This window comes from Chroicocephalus ridibundus, chromosome Z (assembly GCF_963924245.1).
Source record: "Chroicocephalus ridibundus chromosome Z, bChrRid1.1, whole genome shotgun sequence".
In the NCBI taxonomy this organism is placed as follows: Eukaryota; Metazoa; Chordata; class Aves; order Charadriiformes; family Laridae; genus Chroicocephalus; species Chroicocephalus ridibundus.
Genome location: NC_086316.1, coordinates 48,578,758 through 48,602,068, shown reverse-complemented (window position 1 = coordinate 48,602,068; position 23,311 = coordinate 48,578,758). Strand labels below are relative to the sequence as shown.

General features: G+C 38.5%; 1 protein-coding gene across 8 annotated transcripts in view; it reads right to left on the bottom strand.

Moving 5' to 3' along the window:
- The window catches only part of TRPM3 (transient receptor potential cation channel subfamily M member 3), a 449,063-nt gene that overhangs the window by 66,300 nt on the left and 359,452 nt on the right, over positions 1 to 23,311 (bottom strand). For all 8 annotated transcript variants that reach the window (XM_063319668.1, XM_063319666.1, XM_063319671.1 and 5 more), the window contains 2 exons: positions 21,446 to 21,569; positions 3,437 to 3,509 (listed from right to left, as the gene is read on the bottom strand). In XM_063319668.1, the coding sequence (XP_063175738.1) occupies positions 3,437 to 3,509; positions 21,446 to 21,569 (197 nt within the window). The remainder of the gene's footprint in view (positions 1 to 3,436; positions 3,510 to 21,445; positions 21,570 to 23,311) is intronic.

Below are 23,311 nucleotides of genomic sequence, written 5' to 3'. Positions count from 1 at the left end.
TCATATGCTGTCTGCTCAATTAGCAGCTGCAAAATGACAAAATCCATTACTGTTTGATTTCCAACTGTTCAAGTTAAGAGAGCACGAAGTTAAACTCTACTAATAAATTTACTTGCTACAAATTCATGCAATTGGAAACTTACTTCCCCCATTTGCATGTGTCTTGAAATTAAGAAAAAAAAAAGGGATTCACAAGCCATATGCTGTTGTGACATCCATGCAATGTAAATTGATAACCAGATTGGATGCCATTCCCTAGTTTATTGGAGATCACTTCCAAGAAAGATAGATCTGCTGACAAGATTAAACAAGTGACTCACGAAAACAAACAAGGAAATAATCTCTCATATTCATTTCAGGGTTTGAGGCTTGTGGAATATCCCGTCCAGGAGAGTTCCTGCATTGGCAGTATGCCTGATGTAGGTTTAAAAAGAGACTAGCTCATCGGAAATTTTACATAGCAAGCAGGAAATTATACTTTGTGTTTCCCAGTCCTTGTCCTCCTCCTACTGCATGAGCAAATCCCTCACACCAGGGTGGGATTGGTAATCAGCTGGTATGTGCCTTGAATACTGGCTATCAAGGACTGCAAAATCCTCATCAGTGAGACTGAGAAAAAGCAACCAATATCCACTCACCAGTTCCACACTTTTCTCTGTCCCCTTTTCACACATTGCTGAAGAGGTGAAAGAGGTTAATTCCTGTATTTAAACTTAGGAATTTCATAGGAATTTCAAGAAAATTCAGACCCAGTCTTCAAATCTGTTTACTAGTAAATCAATAGACAAGTGGTTCAGCATTGCTACCTTCTATTTCTTGATTTGATGAAAACCCCAACTATCCATCAGCCCGATGGGGTATATTTACAGAAAGACAGTATCGCTTTCGGGGTGGGCCAGAACCTTTGTACAAAGCCATGGTATCGATAAGGACAACTGACTCACCTGAGACAAGAGATCTCATCTTTGCACACATTGATTAAAAAGTTACATGGACTTTCATTCCCTGTGATCAGAAAGCTCAGATTAACAAGAGGCATCTCATAAATCTAATCTTCATTGAGTGCTTTCATAATCAGAAAGTGCTGAGGAGCAGGGAAGATGAAGTGTAAGTTTTAGTTCCCCTGGCTCTTGAGCAAGACACAAGTGCTGCTTGATCACCAAATCAAGATTGTCAGGCAAGCATGAAAGGAGATGTCAAAATTACTTGCGCAGGTCCAGGCACCTTCTGAGCTAACAGAAGTTCACTATGTCTTTCACTACTGTTATGAACAGAGAAGGTAATTTCATTTTGCTAAGGAGACGTCAGGACCGGTTAGGCACTTGCGAAATGGATATTCCAGATCCGAGAGGACTACTCATCTATGCAGACTGCAACCATAGAACAGCTGCTCATGTACATACTGCAAAAGAACTTTTCAAACTGAAAACAATCCCACCCAGGCCTATGATTTATTTAGCTTCCAAGAGGTGACCACTTCAAGGTGGTGAAAGACTCCAGGGATCTATGTTGGGATTCAGACCTTGAAAATATACCTAGAAAAAGTGGAATCACAGCTTTAAGACAATCTGTATCTTACTAACAGAAATCAAGAGCCGTAGTTTCAGTGATTGTCTTAAGAACAAATGTGAACAGAATACACTTTAGACTGGGGATAAGGAAGGATCCAGTTATATTTATGATAAAAATGAAAACCGCAATTAAAATATTTCCTAAGGATAGAAAAGAGACATTTGGTGATGGATGCAATTCCTGTTCCTTGCTTTTAATTTATTTTTGCTTTCTTCGCCTTGATTTATATTGTTTCTTTGTGAAGATATCCAAAATGCCTTGAGATTTAATTATGCAGATGGCTAAAGCTTGTTACCTCAGGGTAGGAGCAAAACAGTCATGTTACCTGAAGGACAAACAACTGGTATCTTGATCGCAAAGAACAAAAAAAGTGGAGAAAGCAATACTACAGAAGCCTAAAGAAACAAAATCTACTGGAGCAAAATAATTCCAGTTCATTTTCTTGGCTGGTAGCTATCAGCTTGCAATCATACTTTTGAAGTGGCCAGTGCTTGTTTACTCCTCCTGTCCTCCTCATTTTGTTTCAAATGTTACAGGTAAAATTTTTGAAATGGGATTAATAATTCTGTAAAAGGCAAAATACTATCTTGCTTGGTTAGGTGAAAGTTACTCAGGCTTTCTACCTTTTCTCTTCACACAGCTTTTGTGAGCCTGCACAGGAAGAAACTGAGAAGGAAATTGAGCCCTGGAACAAGCAAGAAAAATTTCCAATACCTTCTGAATACTCAGTAAATCTATTACATTTTTTGTTATGACTCAAATTCAGGTCTGACACATGGCATTATATACCCTCTTATTCAGGTGTTGGGGTGGCAATAGCATGAGGACAACTGCTAAAGAGCCTCATGGAGCATAACTTTCCCCAGTGACCTTTGGAAGTCCATTCTCTAATGTTTCTCAGATTGCTCTTTAGAATTGTTTGATATGTCTCATTCTTTGTTTTTAAAATCAGTATGGCCTGTATTACACAGCACAAACCAGTCCAGACAGCAATAAGATGGCCATGGTAATTGATACATGCAATTTGTGAAAATCCCATTTGGGAAAATAGCATATAAATGGAGGGCTAGAACCCCCCAGCCCTTGCTTAGGAGAATAATCCTTCATTGAGTAAGTACATGTGCTTTAGAGCCTTTAAAATCTCACCTTCTTCTGTATTTGTGAGAAGATATTAAATTACCTGATAATATCATATTTTGAAGGGAGCCAAGCTAAATGGTGTAAGTGTCTGCAAGACCAGGGTTTAAAATAAACTGTAGCTACAGCAGATTTATTGTAAGACAATCTTTTAAGAGCGTAAGTGTAACATGAAATGGCTTAGAAAGATTTATCGACTTATGAAGTTTTAGATTAAAACCCTTACCACCCCAAAAGCTGAATTCTTAGCTCTACCAGAGGAGGCTGGAAGGAATCCCACACAGACTTTCCTAGGATGGCTACATATAACATTTTACTTTGACAATAGTGCCAGTTTTGTCTAAAGGGAGATAACCTCCTTCTGTATGTTCTACTAGCCACCCAGGCAATCTAAGTCTGAGAAGTTCTTTGTCTGTCTGCTTGTCAAGTACGAACCTTCTCAGGTAACCGGTGGGGGGCTCACCACTGATGTTTCTTGTGATGCATTAGCAATTGTGGGTGGAGAATAAAAATTCAGAAAGGAAAACCAGTAGCTATTTAAACATTAAAGCAAGACCTGGATTTGTATAAAGCAGTTAGAGCAAAAAGTGTACTTCAATTTCACGGTATAAATTTACCATCTCAGTACGGTAGATACTGTCAATAAATGCAGGTTTCAGCACAGCAGAGACACAGAGTTAATCCATTTGGATTGATACCGACTCACTGTGGAGTGAAACTCCATTACCTTTCAGTAATGCTGTCAGGATAGCTAAATCAATATCCTGATGTCCTTCTGATCCCATGCGAAATACTGTGATCTGAAATGTTAAAAGATAATACCATTATTGAAAACAAGGTAATTTTTTTAAAAAGAAATTAAATCAAGGCAGCATCATTTGGATCTCAAAATGTCCTGATGGCTACAAGATGATCTTACTTTACAGATTTTATGAGAAGCTTATTAGATAGGATTAACACACGGTATTTTTTATGAGATAAAATTTGCTAAAGATAGAAATTGTATTAATGAGCATATGGAAGAAAAGTCTTCAGTGATACTTGCAGGCTGAAATTAGAGATGAAGGAATGTTATTCTATTAGAGTAACATTAGATTAGATTAGTGTTCCCAATACCTTACTAGGAGGAATTAGGTGTATTATAGGTTGTGGACCTAATTTACGGCATATGGCATTGAATAAATATTTTCAACCAAAATTCGCAATTTATTCAACCTCATGATTTTATACAGCAGAAAGTTAGGCAAATAATCTAAGAATTAGGCTCCTAACAGGTCCAGAAACATCTTTAGCCATGTGTGGTCAATGACCTATCATTATAGGATATAAACTTTGCGGCAGTGAGGTGAAACACACAATTCATAAAGAAGAAGAATGAATATAGTGGGGCTGTTCTTTCAAGCCCGTTTCACTCTTGGTTAAAAATGCACTGAAACATATAGAAGTGTAAATCCCCTTGCTCCTTTTGTTGCCATGGCAATAGCTGCTCTTGGGCCTCGGCTTCTTGTGAAGCAACTGAGACTGCAGCTTTTTCTTAGTGCCTTTCCTTTACTAATGAAACCTGTGTCAACATTTTGATCTGAATATCTGTTGTCCGTTTTTGTTTTTTTTTTTTTTCTTTTGCCAGTACAGACTACCTCTTTTTTCTTTTTTTTTTAATTAAGTGATACCTTTAATTAGGAATTGTGTAAACATATTTTACACTCATATTCAGCCGCATATATTGTCCCCACATTCCTAAATTCCTACTCAAATAGCACCACTGAACTGCGGCAGCATCTGGGATAGAGATCAGCAAACATCAGGCCACAAGAAAACAGTGTACTGTGATGGCGAAAGGAGATATATAAAGTGGTCAAGGCTAAGACAACACCTTGGTGACAAGCTTCAGTTTGCCAGCTGAAATAGCCCTGCAGAGTGCATCCCAAGGAATCCAGTGTAGCCTTCCTGTACCACCTATTTTACCTTTGTTTGACCCTAGAGCTCTGGGTGCTCTAGGTGTTCAAAGAGACGTAAGAGACTTTGGCATCTGTGGCAGTAAGTAGTACAGCTACGTAAAATAATAGCAAATAATAGCTCAGTTAGTCAATTGATTTAGATGACGCCTAAAACAATTAATGTGAGATAGCATTTATATTAGGTGCCCTCCTCAGTTAAAGTAGGCTGTATTCAAATAAGACTTAGTTTGACCCTTCGTTGTGTTCCTGAGACAATGAGTGAATGCAGTGTTGCCACAAACAGTCTGATCATAACATCCTCACAACAATTTGCAGTTTCCTACACAAATTTTGCAGCAACAGTCATATCTGCACCACTGAAAGGAAGTGTGACAGCCTGGCAAGCAGATCAGCTAATGCTGGGAATGTCTGGTTTGCATCACTGCACTTGGTGGCACCACTACACGGCAAATGGCAAGGTGACTTAGGGCATAGTATGGTGGTGGACTCAGCAGTGCTAGGTTAGTGGTTGGACTGGATGATCTTAAAGGTCTTTTCCAACCTAAACAATTCTATGATTCTATGATTCTAGAAGCAAAATGCCATTCTTCTTCTTTAAGGCTAAAGGTGAAGCAGCCTGCACACTGGGGACTGAAAATACTGAACAACAGGAGGTCAGCGGAAAATCAGAGTACATCGCAAACTAAACACATGCCCAGTGAACTCCAAGCTTAATTAAAAGGCATCCTATAAACTGCAAACACTGAACAGCTTATCACCACAGGAAAACTAAGGGAAGGACTTTGCATGTATTGGACCACGTAAAATGTTAAATTTCCAGCTTCTCTTTCATCCCTCTTCCCTGCATGCCTCAGAAAAATAAAACCACTTCAGCACAGCAAATTGCTGCTGTATTAAAAATAAAATAGAACTACATAATGTAGTTATCTTTGAATAACAAGGCTATGTTTCCACACTAACTGTTACTTTATTATCATTTTTAAGAGATCTATCCATAATTCAAGAAATAAAATAAAGAAAAAGGAGCTAAATAATTAGGAAAAAAGATGGAAATGGAAAGAGTCCTCACTCATATCAGAATTATTATAATCTTTGGGGTCATGCCCAAGAGGGAACTAGAATTTTAGACAGAAGCAAGGCAATGTATCATGATCCCTCATTTCAAATGCTGCGAGTTTAGTATCTGAAAGACTCAGCTGATACTGTGGACCTTTGCTTGTTCTGAATGCACAGAATCTTTTAGGACAATAAACTGATATGTTCAGCCTCTCCTTATGGTTTGGGCTAACTGTAACTATCCTTAGCTGCTTTCTATCCTGTTACAGGTCCTGAAGATGATTTTGGACAACCTGTAGCACATTACTACTCTTACTCATTCACGTTTTTTTGAGAAAGTTTTCATAGCTAGTCATCCTTTGAACTGTTGCCTCCCAACCTGGTGAAACAGCTTTTTATCAGTCTGGACCTCATAAGCAGGTCTTTGCCCTTATCATGATTTCCCACGGTTTTGGGAAGATCAATTGTCTCTTCTTTCCGCTATTGCCCTAAAGCTTGACCAATGTTTTTGTCCATTCACATACTGGAGGACTTAAAAAAGGACCGTACTGTAATTGCAGTCACAACTTTGTCACACTGTTGATAAAATCTTTGTTGATAAAACCGTAATCTTTATATACAGCCTTCTTCAGCATCACATGTTCGCCTTGCATCTTTGCCAGATGTGCTTGTTGCTTCTACTATTAGATGTCAGAGGTATTTGAGTATAGTGACATTTGCTTTTAAATGACTAAAGGAAAATATTTCATTACTGATGGCTCTGCAGAATGAATTTTGGAAGATGGGCCTTAAACCTGTGGGATGCTGGCAGCTGAACCATTTGTATCATCATCACTTCTACTTTACCTGCCAAAGCCAGATTGTTATCAAACCGCATAGCTGCAGCTTTTGTTCTCCTTCAGTAACTATGATCCAGGGACAAAGCAGTGGTACTGGAGGAATATCGCTGCTATGTTTTGAGTCCCAGACTAGCAGCACATGAGGAACCCTCAGCACCTCCAGCAGACCCGTATTGCTTATCCAATGCAGCTTTATGTTAGGCTGCTGTTGTGCCTGAATGATTCATTAATGAAGAGGGCTGCACATTCCCCCTGCCTTTTCTCACAACTTCTGTTAGAAGTGCACCTCCAAATGTCGTCCTTTTGTTTTTTCCTGTCACATTTAAATACGGATAAAAAGAGGAAACAAACAAGCTTTGTAAAACACTAAAGACAGAAGAACACGCGATTTGTTGTTGGATGAGACCCTAGTGCCTTGTGCTAAAGACTCTCTTGACCTTTCCAGAAAGAAATAGTGATTTTTTTTTTTTGTGAGTACAGTTATGAGGAGACAGCAATTGTTACTAAACGATGGATTTACTTGTTTACTTATACAGTCTTTGTATTTTTTCAGCATCCTTTGATTTTTGTGGTCAGAGGCATGAGGAGATAGGGACACATCCTAAAGTATTTATGCAGACTTTATGTTTAGAAATGTTCAATATCTCTAGTTCTCAAAACACCTACCTGTCTGTCTTGCTGGAGACCTGTTCTTCTGGTGATTTCTTTTCCCCCAGTTAAGAGGTAAGAATTTAGTGTTTGCAATACACTCATCTAGTTTCAAGAGTCATTAATGTATCTGACATTTTGCTAGTTGCCATTTACAGGTACTCTGGTGGGTAAATCAGTGCAGACAACTGAGAAACAATGCATCGGTGCTATTAAAATAGTCCATTGACTAGAGCCGTGTTAGAGTGGGCTACAGATGCTACTGCATTAATGTATATAAAACTGCTGTGCTAAAGCAAAATATCTGGGTCAGTAAACTCTATTCCCAACTACTTCTTGCTCGATGAATGTGTGTCAGCCACTGAAATGCAAAAATTGCAGTAAATTAAAGACTTAGAAACCCACTTAATAACTCATTACTAAGTAAAAAAGAAAGCTTTTCTTCTTTAAATGAAGAAAGAGTGCCTACGAGCCATTCACCTTTAAAAAGACCTACTGTAGTCCTATTTAAGCCTGTTGTTGAGTCTTAGCCTCTGTACAACATTAGTGAAAAAATAAAAGAAAAAACAACCTAGTAAGGTGTGTATACGAAATCCAGGACATTTAATTATTAAAAAAAAACAAACCCCAAGAAGCTGGAGTTAAAAAGTAATACATGCTTAAGACTTGCTTACCTTGCCAAAAGAAAACAAAGAGTAAGAGTTGCAGTATTAATCACACTAGCACTAGCCATTCTTTTGTGTTGCTGTGAAAAAGTGAAGATAAGTTTAAACAGATTTTCTTTATGCTGCTCTGATTCAAACAGTTTCTATTTTTCCAAGCATAATGAAAATATATTAGAGAGAAAAACTACCATTTACCCTACTCAGCTATTTCTTTTGAGCGAAAAAACAAATTACATTCAAAGAATAAAAAAATCCAAAAATCAAATACTCTTTTTTTTTTTTTTTTATCCCAGGGATTTGGGACACATTATTACTTCCATGTAGCTGGTAGTTTCAACTGTTGATGTTAAGCTCAATTATTTTAAAAGAACAATATTTTCTGTTCCTTCTCCACTACCTTGGGTATTTTGGGATTGGTGTTTTTTGATTTCGTCCTTTCTTTCCTCAGTGTTCACACCATTTATTGGCTTGAAGAAACTTTTTCAGGTAATTGCCTGAGGCATCTCAGTGAACATCTATGACTTCCAACAACAAGCTTTTTTTTAAAATATATTCTTCTTCTCTTCTTTACAGATATAACAGAAATGGATGTTAACATTCCTTCCAAATACAAAACTGTATTGCACCGTACTGAAAAAAGAGTTAAATCTTCAGATGAAAACGAACGTGAAACAGACAAGCAAAAACTGACTCTGAGTCACCAATAAAGGTTGCACCAAAACCCTGCAAAACCAGTGTTAATAGGCATCCAGATTCTTGCCAAATGTAAGTCTAAATACCTGGATTTCTTTTGATATGCTCATAGTGATCTACTTGCAAAGTACAGTAGATAGAAGCTACTTCTAAATCCAGGGGCAGCTGGGCAAGGACCATCAGCTCTGCCTGGCTCCTCTCGGGAGGAGGTGGTTGGGCCCCACCAGCCAAACCCTTGTGTCACAAGACTATGTCTCATTTGCCTCCACAAAACCTGCCTGAGTGAAATGGATGAGGTTTGCCCTTAAAAACAGGGGAAGACACCCCCCTCCCTGCAATGATCTGGAAAGGACTTCGCTGTACCTCATTGCAGATTTTACTGAAATATCTTAATGAGAACAGGATTAACTTCCAGGAAAAGAACATAGCTGTGTCCTAATTCTTCCTAGGAAATCACTGAGCCAAAACAGACCTTCTCTGCAAGCACAATGATTGCAGCACACAGTGGTACTTGCCAGCAATAATTACAGTCCAGCAGGGTCGAAAACTAATTTTCAGGCAGGGTAGGTAGAAAGCAACTAAAAAATCAAAGAGATGGAGAAAAAAAAGAAGCAGGATAGAAAGCAAGGTTGTGGGGGCAGTGGGGAGTAAGGGAAAGAGATTGTCTGACCTTAGACTCTTTTTTTTTTTTTAAAAGCATTCATTTTAAAACAGCTCTGCTTTCTGTTAACGCCACCTCCATTTTTGTTTTACAGGTTACTTTTTCTTTCTCTTTCCCTTTCCTCTATGTAGTTTCTGGCTCAGCAGGGTCAGTTTAACCTAATATGATGCATTCTGTCATTTTCCTGCCTCACACTGATACCGCATTGCGCTTTGATAGGCAAAGTCAGGTAATACTGTCTTACCTGAGAGCAGTGAATACCAAATAGACTTTCAGAAATTATTCACACACTGAGAGACACAGATATTACACTGCTCCTTAGGATGTCCCAAGTTCTGTATGCATGTAAATGCAGGGTTACCTTAGAAAAACAAGTCACAGCTGTCTATATGCAGATGTGGTCTCTTTAATGTGTTCTCTTTGATGGCAGCTCCCAAATAAAAGACCAGTGAAGAAGAGGATATCTCAAATAGATGCTGAGGAGGGAAGATGCGGTCAAACAGAAAGCAAGTGAAGTCATCGGTGAGACAACCCCCGGCGTGGCAGGAGCACTAAGATACTTAGGAGGACAAGGAGCAGGTTGTAACAGGTTGCAATAAGTTCTAATCGCCAAATTTCTGAATTCTTACAATTTGTTTCCCTGCCTGGTTCCTCAATAACTGTTCACATTTCTATCCCTTACTAATCTGGGGGAAGCAGACCTATCATGTGTGGAGAGGGCAGGACTCCAGCAGAAGACAGGCCAGAAGCAGTTCTAGTTCCCTGATGAGCAAGTCATATAGATCTATAGGAAATACCTTGACACAAAAATTTGTTTTGCCTTATAGACTCCTTTTGAAGCCAGCATAGCTGTTTCACAGTTTGTTATATTCAGGCCTAGCTGGGTATATAAATGATAAGCATTCAGCAGTATGAGCTGCTACCCTGCGAACAGGTTTGTACTCTATACAGATGAGGTTTGTTTTACCCTAAAATGAGAAGAAAGAGCAATAGGTAGGGTCAGAAGCCACCATTACCATTAACTGCAAATTTGCCAGGTCATAGCATGGGAATTAATGTAAAAAAACCTGTTTTGTAATAGTTTAAAACAGCATTTAGTGAAATTAATCACAGGACATAAAAATTATTCCCAACTACCAGCATATTCAGTTCCTCTTTTAATGCTTTTTCTATCCAAAAAGTGAGTCCTTCTCTTCCGCCACACCACTTTTTTTCTAGGACTTATTCTGAAAACTCCACAGAGATGGAAGAGCTCCTGTTCAAGGCCAGTATAAGGGCCCAGGATTAAATTTGAATAGCTATTCAGCATTAGTCTGCACTTAGTATTTCTAAAATATTCTATTACATGTGGTCATTTATTTTTTTTTTACAGTAGGGTTAACCTCAACCACTTCAGGGTTAGAAGAGTGAGATGAGATTTTTAGCTTCTATTTGTTTGGAGAGAGAGGAAACACCACCAAATCAGCAGGAAGAATGCAGTGCACACCTGCACAGAAGGGCGTTTCACCTTCTGTCATGAAGGAGATGAGAGATGAAGAAGAAAAATCATTCTCTACGTCTCAGGTTGACAGTGCCTGCTGACTAGGCAATGGACGGCTGAAGACAGAGGAAAAAAACATGGTAGCAGTGGTGAGAGCGGAAAAAGCATCCAAGAGTGCTCTCTTTACATGCTGTATTCATAGCATTTTACGAATGCTGCAAATTATTCATGCTTTTAGAGATGGAGTTGTTTCTCACTATCATTTCACTATGACATTGGGAGAAAATATACAGTGATTTAAAACTCATTGAAAGTGATTTTCTTTCTGCTACCTCCAGAAAATTTTTGAATGTGTTTAAATCTCACCTCTGACAAACACACAAATTGTTTAGATGTATCTCAGTTACATAAGTAAAATAATCTCCCTTTTCTACAAAAAAAGCAGATGCAATTGCGAACACAACCTGAAACTCTCCTGTTTGAGAGCATGGGTTGGTTCAGAAAAATAGGCAATTCCTTCCAGAGTACATGTTGACATTTATAATTTAGCTAGGCCTACCTGAATATTTCAGAGGAAAATTATCCTGAAAAGAAAAATGAGTGTTTGATAAAATAAAACATTAAAGGAGGTCAGTTATGCAAAGCCTCAAAATGGTTCAGATAAAGAGGGAAAAGCATTTCCTTTTTTGTTGCAATGAATAATCCTGTTTAACTCAAGGGAAAAGCTGCCTGATGTGGAGGCATAACAAAGATCAAAGTGAGCAGGTGAGTCAATGGGTAATACTGCAGAAGAAAGGGGATGGCCAAATAAGCGGAAATGCAGGAATAGAAATATTAGAGAGAATATGTTTAGGGAAAAACTAAACTAAGTGGTCTCCTATTCTGAGGACTAAGAAATAATTCCAAATGTGGAAATAAAAGGGAGCAGATATGAGGGGAGAAGTTTGAATGTTGGTTGTAAAGTTTTAAAATTTTACATCTCCTGCTTTGTGGCAGCACTGCAACACCTCACATTTTTCTTTGATCCAATAATTTGCCATAGACTCATTGTCTATTAGGAAGCAGGGAACAAACAAAAAAAATCAGTGCCTATAAGAAAAGCAGAAATTCTGCAATTGAGGAGCCATCTAGGTGCACAGAAACTCATTTGACAGAAATTACTGTAAACGTTTGGCTTCCCCTGTAATTAGTAGTTTTTGTTCAAGGCTGAGACGCTGTGTCAACCCCTAAATGACTGAAGAGAAAAGGCTATGGAAATCTCACAGCTCTGTCCCATGTAAAAAGCTGTATATTTTATAACGTGCACATACCTTTTAAGCCTTACAGCCTGTCAACCTTTTTGGAATGGAATATGCATATTTTCCAGTGGAATAAATGACCTAAAATAAGTTTTTTGGCAGTAAAAACATTGACAACAATCCTTTTCCCTTATACAACAGGTTTCATGCTGTTGTTACATGAGGCCATTTATCACTCTATTCAGGCAGTGAAATACCAGTCCCTGATTTTAAAGTTGAAGAAACATGAGTAAATATAAACTGTAAGTCACAAATCACATAAGCAGGAGACTAGAATTCAGATGTTGTCCTTTAAATCACCATGCTGTGTACATCAACAGACTGTGATATAAACACGGATGTGTTTCCATGTAGACTTGCAGCATTGGAACTGGTTAAGAACAGCCATAAAGAGAGAAATGGTTTTGGGTGATGAGATAGGCATTTTCATTCAAACATTGGTGCAATATGAGCCTTTCCATCACCCTGATTCAAGAAAGAAATGTGGAGTACACGTGATGTAGTTAATTTCCTCCACCTCTTGTACTGTAGAGATGGTTCTTGGAGGTCTTGACAAGAAACTACCTTTATCCATTTACTTCTGAAAACATAAAGTGACTTAAATAGGTAGAAAGGGACATGAGTAGTACAGTGAATAAAATAATGAAGCTTTATCACCTGGAAGGCCCTGACATCTGAGTCCCAAGTAATAGGAGTTAAGACCAATTGAAACCTAGTATACAGGAGTTTATTAACCCCACTGGTCCTAAAGCAGTTATTATCCACAAACATTGATCCACTGACAAGAATCATACATGTGTTCCAGCACATCCTCAGGAGAAGCCTGAATAAAATGCTTTTAAAGGAGATGTTAGGTCCCATGTAACTCCATCAAATGGGTATTTTTTCCAGAAAGCACTCTTCTTCTGACAGATGAGCAGGCAGCCACGCCACAGACTGGAGGAGTTGGAAGCAACTTCTATCTGTGTGTGTCTGACCTTCTGAGTAAGACCCTTGTGCATACCATTTGAGATTTGTTTTACATTTAGAGTCACAGTTGTATCTGGTCTTCATGTGGGTGGGTCTCCTCATACAACTCCTATTAGCTCTAAGGACTGGCAGGAAATCACAGTCTTAGACAGTTTTACTCTTGAATTAATGGGCTCCTTTTGGCACCTATCCTTGGATCTGCAACGCCTCTGCTCTCCTGCTAAACTAATAGTCCTGGGTAGGACAATTTCTGTAAAAACCGTCCAAGCAAAGTATGGTCATTCTGGGCTTTTAGTGAGATAATTTAACCTGTAACCTACCTCTTGGTCACAGATACTAAGCAATGTAAAGCTGAATTGTTTTTCAAGGCAAAGTTTAATAAAAAAGCCATGATTGATGTAAAAAGCTCATCACTGAGATGGATAGACCTAATATTCTGTTACTTTAAGAGAACAAGAATTCAGTTTGATATTCCCACTGCTGTATATACTGAAAAATTATGTCTTGCAAGTCATTGCCCTAAACAATGTTGTCTGTAGGGCTCATATACGTCTTCTAATCTGAACTGAAAATGCTGATCTTGGAAGGAAGTATGATGAGTTGGGTGGGTGGCCAACAGTATTAAAAGTCGGGGACTCTTGCTCCATCTTAAATTTTGCAACATATTTTCAAATAGTGTGAAAGTACACGGATGCCCAGATTGCTTTGCTATAGATGATGCAGGTGTATGCCTATTGTGTATTAAGTTGACAACACCTTCATGAACACAGAAATCAAGCAGCAAAAATAGCCACAAACCATTAGTTTCCTAGCCAGTTTGCTGGTGAGCCTAAGTAGCTAATATTTGGAAAAGACATCTCACTTAGTGTAAGATATTCCTACAGGACAGTAAATTTGCAGTTATTGCTGTATCTACACAGAACCTGCATCTCATACGGGGAGCTCCTCATCTATGACTAAGATATTACAGCGGTAATGAATGGGTCTCCATGCCCCATCTGAGGCCACAGTAACAGTAATTGTATTTTCTAAGAAAGGCAAAAGAAATTACAACTCCCCAGACACAACAGAGCCAGGGAATAAGAAAGGTTTCTGAACAGTGTTGTGGAGTTTATAAAATGCATTAAGGCCTTCCAATTCCCTGATTGCAAAAATTGGTCTATATTTGCTGTGTCACACAGTACTGTTTTGCCTTCACTTCCATTACTGGGACCGTTGACAGAACTGTATAATGATTCAGGGTGCCTTTCCCAGAATGACTTGTTAACAGTGTAAATGGGGTAATGGAGGTTTTCACAAGCTTATATGTTTAAAGGGAAAAGAAACATTCTAAATTTAATTTCTGTAGCTGCAATTTTAATCACAGAATACGTAGGAAGAAAAGAGGTTCGCAGTACTAGGTCACTCCATCTGTGATAATTGTGCAGGCAGTATGCACAAAATAAACCAGAAAATGTCTACTTACTGAATGTAAGCAACAAAAGGAATATTGGTCTCTGCAGAGTTGTGCTGAAGATAGCACAGAAGAGGTTCAGGATGGACCAAATAACTGCCTAAATTGCACACTTCTGCTTCAACAGTAAGTCTGACATTCTTGTGTTTTCTGTAAGAAGAAGCCCTACCTCATCTGACAGCAGTTGAAAAGCAGCTGGTAGGATCAAAAGCTTTTCAAGGCTTCAGTGTACTACAACAGCTGCCTTTGTCCCTTTGCCTTTTTTTTTTTTTCTTTTTTTCTTTTCTTTTTGTATATAGCGGCCTTGCTTGTGGAGCTTGTTCTCTGAGTCACTGAAATAAAAAACCCAGTCCTAGGATTAGATTTTGTTCTCTGTGGAGTCAATAGCAAATCCCAGCTAACTTTATCTGACTTCTTGGCAGCTGAAAAAACAAAATATGTTTTTATCTCTTCAGCAAAAAGAAATCAAATGAGGTTTGCAGAATTTAAAACTACCTTTTAATTATCATTTTAATGCTTACTTACCGAGGTAGGGCCTATGTACTAGACTAATCCTATTGATTTGCACTGACTGGGTAGGAGATTTAACCTTCATCAAAGTTGGGAGAGTTGCTACAGCCACTGCTAAAGAGGACTGGCATCTCCATTTGGATGCAGAGGACTAATTAGCATCAGTACATTTTTCGCTGGAAATCTCACAGAGTGTTTCCATGGGAGAGACAAGGGTTGTTTCAGCAACGAGCAGGCCAGTAATTACGTGATGCTTTCCTGCTCCAGATCTCTACTGCCAAATTACACGCTGTTCACAGTAACTATACTCCTGTAGGAACTACAGTTGATTTTTACGGTTTGAGAGGTCACCAATCCCTCTTCTGCCTCCTCTATAAAAAAGGTTCCATCAGCATTAGAAAATATTAGCTGAAATGATTTATTTGTTTACAAAGCCAAATTTCTTAAAAAAAAAGGATCTGAATGAACTTTTTAACCTTTAGGAAGGGCCAAAGAAATGAAGAGACAATATGCTGGTAAATTCTTAAAAGTCCATCTGATTTAGCTAATATTTAATTCAAAACATATCTATGTGTATGCTAATAAGCAGTTGCAGATGGTGTTTAATTAGCATAGTAATTTACCAAACCTGCACATCCAGCTGAAAATGTTTTTTGCAGCCAGTATATGATCAGGTCAAACTCTTCCCAGTATAAACTCTTCCAGAAACATGGACAGGTTTGCTCCAGCCATTTCAGCCAGACGTAACTGAAACCACTGAAGATTAATAGGTCTCATTTGTAGTCCAAATAGAAAAGAAACTGCTTAAACTCAACAGCTTTGGGTGCTTTGGGTAAGTAACCAATAAGCTGAGTCTAAGCCCTGCATTAGTAAGATAATATTGGGGTGTGAATGTTAGCCTTGTCATACAGCCCACTCATGCACTGTGCATTTCTGGACAATTTGCATCCATCTCTCTTTGAAGGAAAAACAGAATAAGAACCTTCGTAATGCAGGTTGTCCTGATCTCAGCTCAATGCACCCAGCTACTTCAGCATGACACCTGCTTTGTTAAATCTGACAGCACCAGCGTTTCAAGTTAGTCATGAAGTCATCTGGAACGACTTATTTACCATATATATACACCCAGGAACACAATGCAGAAGTGAGGTTTCCACTGTCCCCAAGCAGACATTATGTTAATCACAGTGCCCGTACACTGAGGTACAGGACTAACAGAGAAAAGGAGAGGCAAGATAAAAATATCCATTACTTGCTGACATGAGATAGAGATGGGATTTTATTATTTCTCTTTTAGCAAGAAACTAATTAAATATGTCTGTCGCCTCTTTGTGGAAATGAGTTCCAGGAATTCATGGATGCACACCAACGTGTGCCCATTCTGCAAACCGTTCTTGTAATGCAGTGGTAGGTAATGACACTATCAGTTTGCTTAATGTGGTAACTGAGCCTTCAAATATTCAAGGAAACAAATTTAGCAGAAAATGGTCATGGTAGTAATAAGAAAACAAACTTAACCAGCAGGTGGTGCACAGTCTTTACTGCTGATGTTAATGTGCCATTTTTTGATTACTAAGGTACTAAGACTGGACCTATCCTGATTCACGGCAAATGCCTTTTCTATTAAATGGATATCAGATTAGGTCTATTCACTCGCAAAGCATTATTTTGGAAGCATTAGTTTTACGACGAATGTATACCACTGCAACAAGTGTGATTGTTTTCAGGGACATGGACTTATCTGGCTTGCCAAAGTGGCTTTTCCTTTTGCCCGCCCCAAGAAGTTCCACAGATGGACCCACACAGCTTGTTGGGAAGCTCTTTCTGGCTTCTGAGAAATTCACATTGTGATTTGTCAACAAAGCACTCCAGCAACGTGCCAGTCTAAGCTAAGCAAAATGATGACGTACTCCTAAAAGAATGGAGCAGCCTGTGTTTGTCAGAAAACTTGAACACCAGAATTATTGTCTTTAAGGGTAAGTAATAAGGTTAATTTATTTACTGAGACAGAAATAAATACTCCTTTGCACAGATGGAAACAGACTTCTGAAGTATAACCCAACATAACGTGTTTTCAGGGACTATCTGAAGTGAACTCTCACAGTCTGCTATCTGAGGGGTTCCCTTCCATGCTTGACGTGACTCTGGGGCTGAGCTCCAGTGGGAAATGTCCCTGCCAGACAGTGCCCTCACCTGCTCTTTCTATTCTGAGATCAGCAGGGCAACCATAATAGAATGAAAGATAAAAAATCACCCTTGAAGACTGTCTCATTCTACTTACAAATATATATTTTTTTTTAATTTATGGAATTCCATCTTATTATCGCTTTGGACTAATTGATACAGAATGCGAATGTCCAAAGCAAAAAATTCTTCTTTCTTTTCTAAAATTCCCCCTCCCCTCCGTTTTTTTTTTTTTTTAATTTTATTTTTTAGTGGTGGACAAGGTGTCATCAAATGGGCTGTTTTAGCTTCTCATAAGCTGCATGACGGAGATGGGAACACATACAAAAAAGTTTTCATGGTGCCTTTGGAAAAAAAGTCTGGACTGGACTTTACAATACTGCCTGCTGCCCACTTAGGTTTGGTGAGCTTTCATGTTCCTATTTTAGGAACTTCTTGGCATAAAGTTTTTTTTAAGAATTCTATGTAAATGTAACAGTAGACAATCTCCATAAATTATATAAAAAACATTTTCCTACACTTGTAATCTACAGCTATATATACAGACCTGCATATATAGTCTACCTAATTTTAAATAGATTTTTATACCATGGACCTCATTAAGCACCTTCATTCAAATACATTTCTGAATATAAACTCTGATGCTTGCAGTAGCAACACAGCTAACTATACGATGTAATAGAAAATACTCATTAAATTGAGAACTGGAATTTGCTCTGTCTTGCAAACCTAACAGATTTAGATCTCTCCTTTGCTATGGCCTCACCTTGTCATCCAGCTTGTGTGCTCAGGTTTTATTCAATAAATGAACCTACACTTTATTAAATAAATGCGACATTGAATGTCATAATCATGATGATCCCTAGGCATACAATTCAGATACCATTCTTTTAAGAGTGAAGTTAAAAATGTCAGAACTTGAAAAATCTGGTGTGCTGTGAAGGGGGTAATTTTTGTTATGATTATACTTTTTCTCTGACCACCACACTTATCTCAAATTTATAAAAGAGATGCCAGTATTTTTACACATTCTAAGTAGGTAGGGTGGGGAAAATTATTTCAGACAGCTTTTTGTTCCTTTCCAGAGATTAACTTGCATTTGATTTTCTATCTCCACATCTGTGATTCATCTGTATTTATGCACTTTACTACAAGACCATCTTCCTGTCTATACCCTGTTTGCACTTAATTGTGTAGCAGCACACTGTAATATTACAAGCCTCTCCTGCACTGTCTGCTTTGTTCCCTATGAATTCAGCAGCCACAAAGTCAGGCAGTTAGGCACACTGACCATGAACTTAGGGAAAATAGCCATGATCAGCTTGGTTGCTGCTGAGCGCTCCGAGACAATCTTTTGTATCTTCCTTCTATTTCTTTCTTTATGAAGAGACGAGATCAGACTAATGATTGTTTAGCCTGGAGAAAAGGAGGCTGAGGGGAGACCTTATCACTCTCCACAACTACCTGAAAGGAGGTTGTAGAGAGGTGGAGATCAGTCTCTTCTCCCAAGTAACAGGCAACAGAACAAGAGGAAATGGCCTCAAGTTGTGCCAGGGGAGGTTTAGATTGGACATTAGGAAAAAATTTTACACTGAAAGGATTATTAAGCATTGGAACAGGCTGCCCAGGGAAGTGGTTGAGGCACCATCCCTGGAGGTATTTAAATGACAGGTGGACATAGTCCTTAGAGATACAGTTTAGATAAGTGATGGTTTTTGTCAGAGTTCAGTTGATGGTTGGACTAGAGGGTCTGAAAGGTCGCTTCCAACCTAGGCAATCCTATGATTCTCTGATGGAGTCTATTCATCAAGCAGTGTATTGTCTTATGCACAACCAAATCAGAAGGTCAAGCCTTAGGAAGGACAAGAGCTGGGACAGATGTGGAAATATAGAAGATGTGGCTTTGTAGAACCAGTGAAGTCACCACTCGTTCCTGGTAACACTTCATGTCTCCAAGGTCATCCATCTCCTCTGTCAATGCTATCTTCATCGTTATGAATATCATGTTTCTTTTACATTCACATACAAAGTTATGAGTCTTAAAGGACACCGTTAGCCTAGCAACCATACCTCAGACATAAAACCTTTCTAGGATACCACTGTTAAAATTAACACTGAGTACAACTGAGGTACCACAGAGAAACATTAGTTTTAATGTATTCCCTTTACATATGGTTGGGTTAGTGGTATAAATTCAAATACAGAACACATAATTTCAGGCAAACTCCTGGCTAATAGCTCTTCACAAGACATGGAGGTAAAGAACGTCAGTGGTGACGAAGGTTACATTTCTGCAAAGAACCTTGTCACAAATGCACAGACTTGCTTGGAATATAAATCTTGATGTGAATACTGCAGACAAAAACTTCACAGTTAATTTTGCAGTAGCAGAGTTTGTTCAAAGCCTGACAACCAATTCTGGGTTTAGATGTCTGGAACAACCCAGAATTGCATTTTTCCAGTCTTAATTCAATGTCTGCCTCTACTTTCTATTCTTTTTTCCTAACTTCCCACCTCACTTGCTCCCTCCCTTTTTCTGTCCCTCTTTGTCTCCTTTTCTTCCTCAGTCCTTTCTTCTATCTTCTCTCATTAAGTATGTTTTTTATGTTTGCATGCAGAACACTGGTTCACAATTAGGTCCCATATGCACTTCTTCTTATTATTATTATTATTACATTAACAGAAATGGGCATAAAAGCATTAATTCTGTTTCCCTAAGGAGGTTCTCTCTGCTAATCATTGATAAGAAATGTTACAGCAAATTCAGCATTAAGGTAGAATGATGCATGTATGTACTACACATGTAAAACAAACTCAAGTCCCCTGGAGGTCATGGTACATCTTGACAATTATAAATGGATAGCAAATGTATTTCTGTAGCACAATCATATTTTTCTGTGAGTCTTTAATACAAAGGAGATTTTGGAGGGGAAAATAAAATGAAAAAGAAAGAAAAAAATAACTCTCTATCTTGATGTAGTTCACCTAGGGAAGGGCTGACTAGTCTATGGGCTGCACTGACTGCTTGTGAATAGCTAAAGGATGTTTAAAGTCTCCCATACAGTTTCAACTCTGATTCTGGGAGGAAGAAGACAGCAGGGACTGCTATATGTTCAGTTCCATCAACCATGTACTTTGCAATGGCAGAATGGAACTGCATGCTGCTCCCATGTCTTCCCTGAACGGTTGCCCTTGGGATCCTCTCCTCTGTGCCATTGTCCAACATATATGCCAGGTGATGGTGGTGCTTGTAAGCTATTAGTTAAGTATGAGGAAGGCTGACCATTTTTTGACGGATGCATGAACAGCTGGTTACTGAAGAGAATACTGTGCTTTTGGCAAGTTAAACCATATAAAGAAGTATCTTCTGTTTTGCGAAGCTCTGCTTAGAAGGGCAGCCTTTTCTTTTAACACTTTCTAACCATTTTTCCCTGTTCCCCTCCAGTGGTATTAATTACTCTATGCCATATTTTCAACTGAAATTAAAACGCATTACAGAGGATGAAGTCACAAAAAAACTTGAACAGTTTCAGAAAATGAAACTTCTATAACACAGCTGAGTCAGTCTTTGCTCTTGAGAGTTACCCTACACAAAGTGTAGCAGGAAGCTGCAATATGACCTGAAAACAAAGCTTAGAAGAAAGATTAAGCTACAAAATTGAAGTGTGTCTATTCAGTCAGCTTGTAAGAAATAAAAACCCCTGGATTTTAATCCCAAGTTTTTTTACAATGTGATTTTGCTTCAAAAATGCTTCTGCAAAAGCAGCTTCATGGAGCTCCCAGAAATTGTTGAAAGGTCTTGTGTTCTTCAAGAAAGTGTAAGTATGTGTTAAAGGGATAGCCTTGCTACTGCAGCATAGGAGCTTTGCAGACAAGCTGTTTTCTTTACCTCTCACACATCTCCATAATACAATAATAGCCCTAGTGATACTTTTGCAACTCTACAGCATCTTTAAAATATGATCACAGTGATAGATAATTATGCTTCCTTCTGAGGTTTTCTGTAGTTGAATGATGTGGAATTTTAAACATGATATGCCTGAGGATGAATGAAAAGCAGTAATATTCATACCTTACTACCTGGATTTTGTCCTGTCAAAGGAAATGTAGAGGAATTTACAAAGGGAACAGATCTGTCGTATTAATCACTTTAAATGAGAAAATATAGACTAAAGCAAAGCAAAGTCAGCATGATATAATATCCTTTTAGAGTCTGGATCACAGTGATCAGATTTCTAAAATCCTTCAACAGGCACTTGAAAGCCTTGATCAAAACAATACAATGAGCTCTCTCTTTGCCTCTAAGGAAAGTGTGAACATACCAGCTCCTTCTTCTTCATGCACTCCATGAGGATAATGAAGAGGTGCTGTGCCTGGGTTCGGGTGTATGTGAAAGTCTTCTGTATGGTAACTAGCAACTGGTCCCTCAAAGACTCGTTGATAAGTCTGAAATTCAAAAAGAAAAAATAAGGTGGAAAAACAGATACGAGGGAATATTGCAACTTCAGCCAAGGGTCAAAAAACAAGAGTTAGACAACAAATCACTGCGGGTTCTCTGGACAAGTTTGAAGGACAGGAATTGCTGAAACCATCAGAGATAAATTGGAAAACATTGATCTAGAAAAACACATTTATCATGTCGGGGTCCCTCATCTCCAAAGTTTTTATTTCAGTTCCCACATATTGCATGACAGAAGGTCATTCAAAGTATCAGCTCTGTGGGATTTCCTTGCAAAAACAAGAACCACACTGACAGTCCGGATTTGAGGGAGACCAACACTTCTGGGTGAACTGAAGACTGCTTTCTGTCAGTGAGGTAGCAGCATTCAATTCAGAGTTCTCCTTATGAAAGTGGGAATATTTGTGTTGGTGTTTTTGATTTTAGCTTGAATATCCCAACAATTTCAACTCAACTTATTGATGCTGCACAGGATCAGCTAAGAAAACAAACAAAACCATTTCTTTGTTCCTGACTTCACTCAAAGAAACCATTTTGCTTTTGTTCATGCTGATCTTCCAGGAGTTTAAAGAGTAACCATTTTTTATATTCCTCCTCAGTGCTAATGTTAGTGCTTGCAAAAATGGCCTAACAGCAGAAATAAATAGTAATATTACATGGAATATTAGTACTTGAACCCTCCCCCTTGATATCAAAAAGCCTATTCCTCAGGACTGTTCTGGGTGAAACATTGCTGTTCTTAATGTCTTACAAAACAATGGGCTTGAATTTAGAATCTGTATCCTTTGATGTGTGAAAGCTTCTACATTATAGCAGTTTTCTCGCTTAAAAATGACAACTAGAGTGTTTCATATTTGCTGAGTCAGAATGTTTTACAGGATAAGTCATTGACAGTCATCTGGGGGAATGAAAATCAGAGCATCTTCATAACTCATATTTTATGACAGTAGATAAACAAAGATTTAGCCCTGCAGCAACTGCAAAGAATTACCAGAAGCAGCACAGTATCTAAAAGTCATTGTTAGCTTATGGCAGCTGCTTTGGGAGAACAATAACCAAACCCCGGTTTATTTCATACTATTGGTAAAAGTTGCCTGTACTTCTGTCCAGCAAGGACGCCCAAGTGAGACTGCACATTCATTACAGAATTTTATTTCAAATATGATTTAACTATCTAGTCTTTATACCTACAGCAAATATAACGTTAGAAGACATAATGAATGGGAGTGGGAAAGAGGTATAGAGGTGCATAGGAGAATATAGAAGGCATGGCATATGGAGTGCATATGTTCTCTACTCTCTAAATTTGACTTTGACAGTAAATATCCCTGTTGAGTAGGACTTCCACTTCACAAGGATGCCTATATGGCATCTGTTAACGTGTTTGGATTAAAATGAGTTTACACGGGGTTTTAGACCATGCTGTGAATCACTGTTCATTCTATGCCTGGCTCCTCCTGTCGTCTTCTACTATGTTATAGACTCCTCTTGAATGGAGAGTCTACCTCTGTACTTCTTATATTCATTGAAGCCCCAGATGTGCTTTTCCCTAGGATATTGGAGAGGCAACAACACTGCATTACTGCTCACTCACTATGTAAGCACTCATTCCCAACAGCGTGACTTGCTTCCCTCATAACAAGACAACATACAATGAGTTCAAAGCCCAACCCTCTTGGTGGGCAGCAATGAGATCTGACAGCAGAGGACTTTCTGTGTGGGGGTTAGA